Source organism: Melopsittacus undulatus, chromosome 6, assembly GCF_012275295.1.
Source record: "Melopsittacus undulatus isolate bMelUnd1 chromosome 6, bMelUnd1.mat.Z, whole genome shotgun sequence".
In the NCBI taxonomy this organism is placed as follows: Eukaryota; Metazoa; Chordata; class Aves; order Psittaciformes; family Psittaculidae; genus Melopsittacus; species Melopsittacus undulatus.
The window spans coordinates 72,120,925-72,134,083 of record NC_047532.1 but is presented as its reverse complement, the minus strand read 5'-3'; the positions used below and the strand labels follow the sequence as shown (position 1 = coordinate 72,134,083).

At 40.1% G+C, this 13,159-nt stretch overlaps 1 protein-coding gene across 3 annotated transcripts in view; it reads right to left on the bottom strand.

Moving 5' to 3' along the window:
• The window catches only part of TGFBR3 (transforming growth factor beta receptor 3), a 119,048-nt gene that overhangs the window by 23,815 nt on the left and 82,074 nt on the right, over positions 1–13,159 (bottom strand). For all 3 annotated transcript variants that reach the window (XM_034064005.1, XM_034064004.1, XM_005153919.4), the window contains 3 exons: positions 9,255–9,438; positions 3,521–3,689; positions 1,303–1,450 (listed from right to left, as the gene is read on the bottom strand). In XM_034064005.1, coding sequence (XP_033919896.1) covers positions 1,303–1,450; positions 3,521–3,689; positions 9,255–9,438 — 501 coding nt within the window. The remainder of the gene's footprint in view (positions 1–1,302; positions 1,451–3,520; positions 3,690–9,254; positions 9,439–13,159) is intronic.

Genomic DNA, 13,159 nt, shown 5'->3' with positions numbered 1-13,159 from the left:
TGAAGCAGTATGGCAGTTACAAATCCTAATATAAATATACAGTATTTTATATACTGACATTTCCATATATAGCAGTCCTTTCTCTTTTTCTTAATCTAAATGTTATGATACGAAATATGGTACTTTGGCTATCTCCAAGCATGAAGTAAACTGATGCACAATTCTCTATCCTGTAGACCTATAAGCAGGCCTATTCAGGACCTGCAGAATGACCAGAACATCCTTTCCTGTCCATTAGATAAAGATGTGTCAGAGATCAAAAGGGAATTTCATCATCCACCCTGGACAATTTTTCCATTCAATTTCCTGATCAGCACAATAATTTATTTCCTTTTATTTCCCTCACTGTCAAAATCTAGCAAGAAATCCTGCTTATCAATCTGTCCTCTTTAGACTAAGCAACCTTCTGATCTTGTCAGAATTGCCGTTGCACTCATTAAAGGGAGAAAACTATTATGCAAAGTAAAATTCTTGTTAATATAGATAGCTGGAGCTTGAAAATGCATCCAAGTTACTGCAAAGCTTAATCAGGAGGCCACCCAGAAGTCCTGAGCAAGCATTCAGCTCAACTGCACAATATGTTCCTGACTGGTCACTTAAGATTGAAACAGGCCACACATTTACATGCTGCAAGATCTATTTATTTATTTATTTATTTATTTATGCAAGACCAATTGTATTTATTTGTTTATTTCAAAGCAAGAAACATTTTCTTGGTAGAAATGGTGTTGAGCCACAAAGCCTGTAGCAAAAATCATTCTGCATTACAACCTCCAGTTATGTGTAAGTATGGTTTCAGAAGTTTAGCTTTACAGATCCTGGGGTTATGTTTTTTAAAGCTTCCTGGTTGTGGTCTGAGGAGAGGCGAGGTCAGTTTGAACAAACATTGCTGGTGACAGAAGTACTGGCAGGGAAGAGGGCTAAAGACTACCAGAACCACAAGTGGAAGGAGTAAAAAAGCCTTCACTTCCACAGGGATGTATGTGCCATGTATCTAGGATTACCCATCCTGCATTCATAGGCATCTTTCCAACTTCTGAGATGAATCTGTAGTACACCCACTCACCAAAGTAACAGCAGAACATTCAACTCAGTGTTTAGGGTACTTAAGCAGAAGCCAGAAAGACACAGACCCTAGATCCTTGCATTTTTACCACCTGGTTTCTGTGATGTGCCGATCAGTTTAATAGCTCATATATTAAGTTAATAAGGAAAAAACCCATAGTTCATGATTTTACTCCTTGAAATGCACGTTTAAATGGATTCTATATTGTTGCAGAAAATGAAGGTGTCTTAACTTACAATCACTTCCAGCTTTCCTTGGACATCATGCGACTTGATAACCCAATTGACAGACTTTCTACACTTGAGGATAAGTATGACATCTCTGACAAGTTTGGCACCTGGTTGAGATGGTTTAATGTCAACGATTATATCCACCTGGAAGGCACTGTATGTGGAAAATAGGGAGAAAGTCAGACCAGAATGCCAGAAATTTTCAGCTATCAACCTTCTTCCAATCCATCATGTTTCCACTGTCTGGCCAGCTGATTAAAATGCTGGAGATTATCCCAGGCAACACAACATGTGCAAAACAGATTGTTACTCCACATACGCTTAAATGATTTTGAACAACAATAGAAATAAAATATTTTTTAGATAAATCATATTTTTGGTCTCTTGTTTATGAGAGCTCTGCTACTCATTTCAGCTATTAGTTAGAGGAGGTTAGTTCTATGACTAGCATTTTGCTTTAGAAAGTAAATATTGTTTTCTTATTTCACTGTGACAGTGCTGAAATATAGCTGTTACAATTTCCTTTGGCTATAACAATATTAAAGCTCAAAATCATACCTTAAAAAAAAAACAAATTAAACAGGTTAAAACAAACAAACAAAAAAAATGCACAAATACTACATTGGGGAGTGTCTCTGCCTAAGCAGTTAAACTGTGGAAATGACTTTGCTTAGGATCTTGCATGTGTTGAAGAATTAAGCTGTGTATTCAGTTTCCAATACTTCTGGATATATACTTTCTTCAAAATGAAAAGAAAAGCAGATGTCCAGCCTACTGCTTGCTGGAAAATAGATGAACACTATCCAGATTTTCGAGACCTCAGTAAAATAAGCAGAGCAAATAGGTTCGTACCCATCAATAATAACTTGTCGTGCAAAGTATTAGTTGAACAGAAAAACCTTTACTTCCAGATTGTCTTATGGGGCCATATGTCACAAGAAGGTGCTCATCCCTAAGTAAGATACTAAGTAAGATAAGGTAAGTATCTTGGGACCTTTGTTTCACCTCCTACAGTTTTACACATGCCCAGCTTAGCTTCTGTATGCTTTTTTCTGGATATAAACTTTGCAAAAATAGCTGCGAATAACAGATAAAACTAAAACTAAACAAGAGGAATTTATTACTTTTTTTACTTTTAATAACAAAACATTTTGCAGTGTTATCATCTGAAAAACAAATTCCTATCATACTACCAGCCAAAGCCAAAAGCCCATAGGACTTGGAGACAGGGCTGTCATTGCGCAACACTGCAAGTGACTTGCTGATGTGGATGCTGAAGAGCAGCTGTGTTTAGAATGGGACTGCAACTCAGGCCACTCAGAGGCAGATAATTTGAGTTTACCTATACTCCACTTCCACTATACCTCAGCACATTTTTACTCTCCTGAGGTTGATAGGCACGAATATTCCAGGCTCTGGATTCACCATCTTGCAATGAGATATCTACCCTTCTTGCAAAGACCCTTCCTCCCACCTTTATCTCCCTGTGTGAATGTCTCCTCATGGAATGGATATGCCCAAATGTAACTATATGAGGAGTACAATTAAGACAGTGCTGGATATCCAGTGTCTGCAGTACACAGAGAGGATTTTAATTCTACCTGATCTGTGAGGAAATTGTATTTTCTTCTTGCATACAGAGAGTTAAGTGATTTTCCCTAACCACTATTTATAAGCCTTTCTGGACAGTGGACCACTGTCAACTCTGAACATTTCTTGCAATACTCACTATCCATTAAACTCAACTGGAAACTTGACAGAAAACACTATTATGGTTCCGCAGACCCGTACTGCAACAATTATCATGGACCACAGACCACTTGTGACCTCTGGACTGTTGCTTGAGAGCGACTGCCCCAGGCCTTGCTGCCAGCTACCCCTACCTGTGACAGGTCAAGATTACTTTTAACTTCTCTCTCACTTCCTCATACAGTGGTCCCATATTTAACAGTCTGTCAGATGCCGATTGACTGACCAAGAAGAGGGGCAGGATACAGTCCATAAGAAATGTGCTTTGCCGGCTCGTCCAGAAAAATCCAGGGATCATGAAGCAGAATTCAAAATCTTTACCTATTGAAAAACTGATCTCTATTTGAGGCAAAGTACTAAGGTCCAAGCTCTTCTTGTAAGGTTGAAATGGCTAGTTTCAGCTGATTTTCAACAGACAGCTAAAACCTTTAGCTGTGATTTCAAACAGATTTAGTGTATTTAAACAATACTTTACCTGTATGGATTGGAATTTGGAGTGATTAGTTCAATGATGTGAACTTCTCTTTCTTGGACTAAGTGAGACATAAGGCATCCCTCTGCTGTTTTTGGTTGTAGGTATCCTGCAAGGTAATTTAACGAGAGAAAATTCTTCTCTATGTTGCACGAGGGAGGAAAAACTTGATCTGGAGGAGGAAAAGAAACAAAAGCATATGCACCTTTACACACAGATATTACCTTACGTGCATGTATGCACATCTACTTCATTGCCGCACTATATGACACAGGTCTTTAAGCTATAAAGTTCATCTATTAGCTGTCACAAGCATTTATGACAAATCAACATAATACTGAACGGAAGATCACTGTTGCAACAATACAGCATATACCTGATGTAAAAGATACACTTCTAAACTGAAGAGTTTATATTATGGACTTAAATATTTAATGAAAGAAAATCCCAAGAAAGAAATCTGAAAACAAAACTGAAGAAAAATATGGAGCATTTTCCAAAACGAATAAAACACATTTAATTTGTTCCTTGCATCTTTAAAATATTTATTTCTTTGGAAATTAACCATCAGAAAATGTGATCAATTCCTTCTCCCTTTAGAAAATGTTTTATTCTTGTTATTATGAACTTAAGGTATTTAAAAGATCATAGAAAGTATTTTCCATTTCCTTACTCCATATATTTTTCCTATACATTGTATAGTATCAGCCTGTCTAGAACTATTGCAGTTCTCTTGTGCATGGAAAATAAAATATAGTAAAAATATAACAAAACCAGTTATTGATATTAAAGAAGTCTGACCATAATATCCCTAACTGAAATGAAGAAATTCTAGAGTATATATTCAATCTCTCTTTTGGTCTTAAATGCCGAGCTGATGATGAGCATTAACTAGCACACAACACCAAACATAAAACATAGTTACTTAGTATAAAGTTCTGGGGCACAGCCTACAGCTATGCCAAGAAGCAATGTTTCCATTGAAGTATGGGAATACTTTGTATTTCTGATATAGCTTTACATATGAATTGTAACAACACACAGAAGGACTAAGTATCATGTTCAAAGGCAAAGTCCTGTAAGAATGTAATTCCAAAGGGCTGGCCCTTTGACCTTTGCTTTACAAAGAAGGCTTTCCTATTACAGTTAGAAGCAAGACAGATGCATGCAGAACTGTGGAAAAGCTCTTAAAAGCTGAGTTGAGATCACAGTTAGCACTTGCTCCCTAAATGAAAGCTGAAATGTCACTCCTGAAGAGCATTTGTGTTTGGTACACAGCTTTGCAAGGAGACCAGACACACGGGTGAACCCGGCCTCTGCAGAAACAATTTGGGAAGTTTCTTCTGATCGTACACAAAGTAGCCTTTGAATATTGACCTTGCTGTCTTCCCTACAGAATCTATGAGAGCTGTACGAAGCTGTAACAATTCATACTGCCCAGGCAAAGCACTCTTCTAACATCTGCTATGTGCCTTGCCAGACTAGCCTTGAATGCAGCTGCAGTTTTGACCAGCTCCTCCCACAACAGCACATATCCTAAACAGTCTACACTGAGCTTGACTTTATATCTGTACATACACACACAGATGGATATACTAGGTACTTGCTTCTCAGCTGCCATACAACACAATTCAAGCCATAAAATAACAGCCTCTGAGTAGTTTGTGTATAATTACATATGTGCTATCATTTGCTATGGCAAAGAATATGGTTCCTGCTGCTGGTTTTGCCAGTCAGCACAGAGGCTCCCCAGCCTGGCCCTCTGCTCCATAGCATGCTCTTTTTCTGTAACAAATTTTAACTGTCTTGATGTAACATTTACTTCCTTCTCCCCCCACCTTAACAAAATGTATTTGCTCTTGTCTCTACCAGTTATCAAGATCTGTGCTGGAACAGAAAAGAAAAAGGGATCTATTTCATCTTTCTTTCCTCACCACACTACTTTCTTAGTTTCAGGGCCGTCTGCTTTGGAAAGGGAGCACAGGTGTCTGCAATCAGTTAAAAACCTTACTAAACCAGCCAGCAAACAGTCACATCACAGACCCTGTGCCTCTCTAATCTCCACAGACACCCAGTATGGAATCAGACATGAGGTTAGCCTGTAATACCCTCAGCAGAGGGGCTCTGGCCAGCATGCGATGGAGCTGTGCACAGCGGCCAGCAGCAGATGCCAGGCTGCTCAGATGAAGACAGAGTATTGCACACTGGGATCTGGAGTTTCTGTGCACAGCACCTCCTTCTTAGAGACAGCAACAGACACTGCTCTATTCTGCACTAATTAGGTGCCATCTATAGGCTGTAGCTAAGCTGGATAAAAGTTGAGCATCCTGGCTTAAACGAGGAGGTCCTTATGAAAGTGAGTGCCATTAATCAGGTGTAACTCTCCAAGACAGGTACCCTGGGCAGCAGCAGCAGCTTGTTTTTGCAATAAAAATCCCATTGAAGCAGAGCTTGCCTTTCAAAGTGTGAGCTGAGAATAAGCAAGGCATATGGGATTTCCCCCAGCCACAGTGATGGTAGGGCTTTTTTATGTGTGTTTTGCAGTTTACTAGCTCTTAGCATGACAGAGATCAGAACCTCAACTGACATTTAATGGCAGGGTATAAATGGGAGCAGAGAAGGGACTGCCGTGGTCTCCAGAGGCAGGGTGGAAACTCTTGGCAGTGCTCATTCCCCAGCAGGACACACAGCTAAAGCCTGACACCATGCAATCACCTGCAAGTACTAAGTTAAGCAAGTACAGTGGGCAGGATACATGCACTGGGTATGTACAGGCTACAGACTGAAAGTCAGGATCGAACCTTCAGCTTCTGTGAGGACAGGAGCAGTGTTACAGTCTGTAAAAAGACTATTTTCCAGTCTAGTTATTGTTATGGCTGATAATTACTTTCTTTTTTTCTCATTTAGCTAAGAAATGTGTTGAAATTAGGCTCCCTCCAGGCTAGAACATCTGCCCTGGACTTATACTGGATGCATTAAGTAACATTTAGCTAACTGCTAAGTCTTCCTGACTTGTACAATTGTATCTTATTAAAGCACGAAGAATTAAAGTTAATTCTGCTGGGAAACCTGTACTAAAATCACTTTCATCATGAGCAGTTTTGCTTTCTAGAATCTAACAGTGTTTATCCTGACAGTCACTTTGCCATTCACTTCACTAAGCAAATTAAACCAAGAACAAAAATCCCACTTTTTGTACCCCCTTCCTCCAAACCCCCATTCTGGCCCCTTTAAGTTCTCACTGTCCTCACCATCCCCGCAGTATCTGAATCACCACTCTTCTGAATTGATAGGATTTAGATGCACTCGGCTCTGACCCAGTTTGTTAGCTCGCTCAGCTGCCTTTCATTTGCAGCTTCAAAAGTGATTTCAGAGACCCATGGCATAAGAAGTAGCTTTATTCTATGAAAGATCACCCTTCTTCAGATCTTTGTCCTCTGGCTTGCACTCTCTGTTTGCTGTATTCAGCTACAGCCTCCAGTTCTAAAATGTTGTAGGTCTTTCAGCTTCAGACTGTTCTAACTTGAGCAAAGCTGAAATGTAGACCATTACATGAACACTGCCATTAAATTCTGTACTGGTCACGTAGCAAGGAACTACTTTATATGACTGCCTACATACTATGAGTAATATTAAGCTGTGATTCACAAACTGGCAGCTGAGAGTTACCTGACTAAAGCACTTGAGGAGTGTGAGTTTTGTAGCAAAAGCCTGAAACGTTCATCAGCATACACTGGGATCTATGGAATCCAGTGATTCCATTGCTCACTCTGCAGAGAAGCAGACCAGGTCCTCTTCCCACATGGTTTCCACAGAACTCCTCATACGCCTAGTGCAGTTCAAGAACTGACCCTCTCCCCACCCCAAACAGATGCATAACCCCCAAACATACACACTTATTCACTCATCTGCCAAGAATTTAACTCAAAATCAAACATGGTTACAGCTGAGCTAGCTCATAGCAGCTTTCTCAGAAACTGTCTGTTCTGATTGCCTGCCAAGTTCCATTTTGTGTACTGACTCTTAATTAAATTGTGTTTTTACACATTCTAAGGATGATGCAAAGCTCTCCTATTTAGTTGCCTGCTTTAACTGGAGATGTGCAAATCAACACAATTTTATCTGCTTTTTGACATGTGTAATTAAATGTTCATCTCTGCAACGCAGAGACCACTACTCCCATTTACGCGTTCCAAGAGCACTTTATTAAGCTAATAAATATATTTCTGAATGATTTTCTGGCTCTGAAATCCAAAACTGGTGCCAAGAAAAATCACACAGGGGAATACTGTACAAATTTGGCAGGATTCAGATAAAGCCAATACAGACATGTTCTGATTTTGGGGTGCATACCTCAGGCTTCAGGAAATCAAATGATCAGATACAGGTGGTTAGGAAAGAATGTTTTCTCCACAGAAGGTTTTGGGGCTGGGTTTTCTGGTAACCAACTAGTTCAGCTATGCAGGGGTTTCTCTGGAAGTATTCCTGAAACACTAGTAAATTAGGCTGCTGGTACTAGTAAATGCTGAGCCCACCAGTACAGGTTGGACATTGACACAATGTTTGGTTTCTACTCTTGCCATCACTGAGCTTCTTGAAAGACAACAATTACTTTCAACGTATCTGGACCACTCACTGCAATGCAAATCAGTTCCAGTTCGCTTTTACCAGCCTTTATTTTTCCTGCTTTTGATTTAGCTTAAACCTAGATGTGTGCCTTGGCCTGAACTTGGATGCCATCTTCAGAAATGAAAAAAAAAACCCAAAACAGTGAATTGCACGCTAGTAGGTGAATCTTAAAACATCTCACACCTGCAAGAAAGCAAATTTCACCCCCAATCATCCTGCATCATAGAGGAAGGTCTGCTTTACCTGTGAAGCTCCTTTTGCTAACTATAAAAAACCAAACTTGAATAGAGGTAAGTAGGGGATAAACCCCTCTGAACCAACTGCCTTTCTCCAAGAATGTTGAAGAGCCATGGCTCCTGCGTTATCCCTGGTTTATGATTGGCTCAGGTGGAATTCCCCTGCAGGTGACATGCTATGTGATCAGCACCAGCTTGAGGCAAAGTTCTGCAGAGGTTCGTATTGTTAAGTTGTTCCAGCACTGCTCAGATACAGAGCTACAGCCCAGACCCTACCCTAATATGTGCCTGTGAAATCCCTGTGGAGCTGGAGCCCTCTCCCATCAGCCCTAGGCCACCTGATGAATTTGGCATGCAGCTCACATGGACAGGAAATCTTTCTCCTTGGGATGAAAACATAGAAAGACATGAGACTGAGCCAGCTTATGTCTGTGAGGAAAGCAGTAATTCTTTGTCCAAAGTAGTCTGGAGCCTTATACAAGCAAATGCTAAAAAAAAACCCAACCCCGTAACTCAGGTTGTTCTAGAAACTACCCCCTACCTCAGTTTCTTCAGTTCAGTCCTTTATACAAAAGATATCCAAACAATCACCATAAGTAGTTTATTCCTTTTTAAAAAGTGAAACTTTGACTCCTGTAAGATTCTGGCCAATTGCATCCATGTTTATGAGCGTAAAATTAAGGCACCAGAATCCACTAGAAGTTGCCTAACTCCAAGGTCTGGTCTTTACACTTGCTCTTATTTCTCCGCCTTCCCCTTTCATATCACATCCCTTGGAAAATGAGTTATGTTTAAAGATTCAAATAACTACAGCAAGACATTCTCAACATCCAGAAGTGTTTATCAGTTCTGTTAGGTTTGTTTTGGTTTACCTTCTCCTACTTTAATATAGATGTTTCTTGATATTTTGAGCTCAGTGAAAGATGTTACTGCTCCATATTCCTTCTGGGCCCACTGTAGCAGTTGTTCATTTTTCTCAGGAAAAAGCTTTTCTTCTGTTTCTGCTGACAAGGAGAAATTTCCCTTCTCAAACTGAACAATGGAACCTAAGGACACCTGATGGGAATAAAAACATAGTTTTAATGTGGTATATTTATCCCCACAGACAAGGTAGCAGGTTTAAGCAATGTAATCTGTCACACCCACATGCATTCACTGCAGGTGATTATGGCTTATTTCCAACGACGCCTAAACTTCACATGTTTTCACATCTGCATCATGATTCCTTTTTCAGAGAGGTTGTTATAAAATGAGGCACCCCTCAGCCCAGCTGGGGTGCTAAAGTCCAAAATCATCCTGCTGCACAAGCAGTACAACTGTGCTGCAAGAGGAGCTGAACTGTGCAAGCGAGGTGAAGGCAGGAAGACAACAGGAAAACTAAGACAGGAAAGAGTAAAAAGATGGTGGTCTGAGGAGCTGAAGCAAGACAAGAATGTGAAGCTCATTAAAATTTGGAAGTACTGAAGCAGCTCCTAAATCAGAAAGAACATAAGTCCAAGCCCAGGGACAGATAAAGGCCAACAGAGAAACACAGAGTAAGGAAAGAGAAAGGCTAAGAGGAAGGGAAGATATTTATTGTTGCTTTATTTACAGGAAGCAAGGAATTGCTTTACTCTAACATATAAAGCAGATGAGTTATACATCTTTGGAGAAACCTTTATAAATCTTACACTAACTCAGGTCTTGACTGGTAAAACTATAATGCTGCTTGAAATAGTCAAAATGGAGAAACAATAAGTGGGAGTGTAACAGGTTCTGCAGGAAAGCCTAAGATTTTCAAATACAACTTCACTGGAGTGGTAACAGCATCATTCAAGAAAAGGCAACAGCACAAGGTCAGGCTCAGATTGGGACCTGCTTCAACTTCCATTGGTCTCAAAAGATAAACAAGTCATTCCAGATAGACTGCAAAGCTAGATTGTGCCGGTAGCAACCTTTAGGCTCTCCTGCTCCTACAAAGGGACATGGCCAACAATTTCAGAACAATGTCAGCTCTCAAGAGGTCCTTATATCAAATAGTGAAAGAAGAGCACTTCTTCATGTGCCCAACCTCAGGAGCCACCACTCATCTATGCACTTCCCTGTTTTCCCCTTCAAGGTGCTGGAGGACTGAGGTATGCATGCCCTACTCAGGCTGGTCTTTCCATCAGTGCTTGATTCCACCAAGATCTAAAACATCAAGACACGAATAACATGTGCTTGAGTGAGAAAGCACAGAAAGACAAACAAGCTTTCAGGTCTGAATGCATCAGTGAAGATTTCTTTGGACATACTCCCTGTAGTAGTGTGTTGCCCAGTGCTTGCCGAGATGTAACACAGCCCTTATTTCCAGACCACTGCAGTAGGCTTCAGGAAAGAAGTACTACTTTCTGTCCTAAGGGCAGAATAGAAAGATGCTTAATGCACTCAACTGCTCTCTCCCCCTTTCCCTGTCATTCTATTTTTTTCTCCAACTGAAAATCCAAAGTGATTAATGATGATGACCGGAAGAGTGAAAAATACATTAAACCAATTTCTAACCTGTTCTGAGTACTATTCACACATTGTAGCAGGATAATGGTTATTAGTATCTCTCTCTAACCTTTTAAACAACAAAATGCAGCAATGGCAACTATTTAACAAAGATTATCTAAGGTCAGGTTGCTGTCAGAGAAATGAACTAGTAGCAACCAACTGCTGCCTTCCCTGGAGCTGTTGTTCCCAGCACTATTTCAGGATGTTATACATCAGTTTGTTTAGCACCTACAAATATTTGTCAAAATAGACACATAAATTGCACCCTTTGGCACAAGGAAAGTATTTCGAAACTTCTCCCTGTGTTTCCAGCTATTACACTAGCATTTACATATCACATACTCTCCTCTAAGAGGAGGCCCATGTAATTCAGAGTTCAGTTTGACCAGGCCTGTGACAAAAACCAGCTTAGAAATCCTTTTGCCAGAAGAGTTTTCAAAGTTTAAACTAACATCTGTTTCAATTCTGAATGATCTTCCTCATTTGTTGTTTTGCACATGACTACCATAAAACATTTCCTTGAAATGAAAAGTCTTTATTCAGCATAATGCAGAATACACCATATTCTTCCAATACTCTCAATACTTGTCAAATCAGAAAGCAAATTCTGCCATTAGAATAAACCAACTGCCCCCAAATTTATAACGCTAGGAAAAGAGAACAATAGTTATCTTTAAAATGTAGTTATCAAGTAGCATTCACTTGATACTTTCACCACTTGAAAGCAGCCACACCATGGATTGATTTTACGGGGCACCTCTACAACGCTCCTAGCACATGAAGGTTTATAGCATTCACAGTCTTGCAGGACAATACTGACGTAGCACAACGCAAGTATGCAGGGATCACATACCAAGAACCACCTCTTAGCAATGCTTTCTTTTACATCTGAGGTGTGTGGAACATCTCTTTGGAGCTCTGGCCTAACGATGCTTAAAAACTGCAGGGCCTAAGGTTCTAGAACATCTGAGGAAAGTGAGGAAAATATTATCCCTCCTAAATATTGAGAAACGCCCCCAAGCATTAGCCTGTGATAATGCATTTTCAATGTATTTTTCATTTGAGATATTTAAATGTTAGCTAATACAACAGCTTTCTTCCTCAGAACACACTTGGCTTTCCATTTATTCCTAATTAAACTTGAAAACCTTCTGCATCATTCTGTGGCATGACAAATGTCTTCCTCAGAGACAGATCTTATCAATGAACCCCCAGAGCACTGAGCCCTACTAGGGAGGAATGGACAGACAGAAAGCAGAGTGACTAAAAAGTCTGGCACAGGCATCCTCCCTACATGATCATACAGTAAATATCTTTAAACAAACATGAAACTTATCATCATTTATTTTTCTAACCACATGCTCAAGTCTATTTGAAATGCTGGTTCCACTACCAGGTTTTAGAAAGGACTGAACTTCTGTGCCTGCCAGTGTTGGGATTTTTACTACACGGACCTAAGGCAAGGTTAAGTGAGCCAAGCACGTTATTTTCTCTGGAAAGAATTCAACAGCTTCTTCCAAAAAAGGCAACCATCACTGTTTCAACACCTGCCTTGAACATTAACTGCTTACTCTTCAGAACAAACCAAAAGCAGCTTTCACTAACGTACTTAGGATAAGCCAGAGCATTAAAACCAAAGAATGCTGTACGTATTTGTGAGTATATCAAGGATTTTTATCTGAGCACTCATTACACAGCTGACTGGATGATTAAGGAATTGCTGCCACATATGCTTTTATCTCCTCACTTCATCCCCAGTGGTTACTTTTTGAGGTTGCAGAATGGAAAAATGTGCCCCAGGTCTATTTTTCCCGTTGTTCTGAAAACATCTGAAATGACTGCATTAGAAACATCCTCTGCTGCTGAGTTCACCTACATGCCTCACAACACTTCTGAGGCTAAATGAGGAAACTTCCAAGCCTGACTTGGAAAAATGAATCTGCAAGACAAAAAGATGGTTATGGTCACTAACCGCAGCAAGTACCACAGTTCAAAGGGCACTTCTGCACTCAGAGGAAGTGTGGATCAAGTACACGATTCTGAAAATATGCTACCAAAACTTGAGTATTCTATCAAAGAGCAGAACACACACACTGCTGCTCTGCTGACCATTGGGGAAAATAAGGACTGTGATTTCCTTTGCACGGTATAGAAGCAAGGAAATATACATCCCTCATGCTGGGAGAAAATACAAAACTCAAACAACTTTATATGCCCCTTAAGAAAAATTTCCAGTCTTAAAAAACCTCACCTTGCCAGGCTG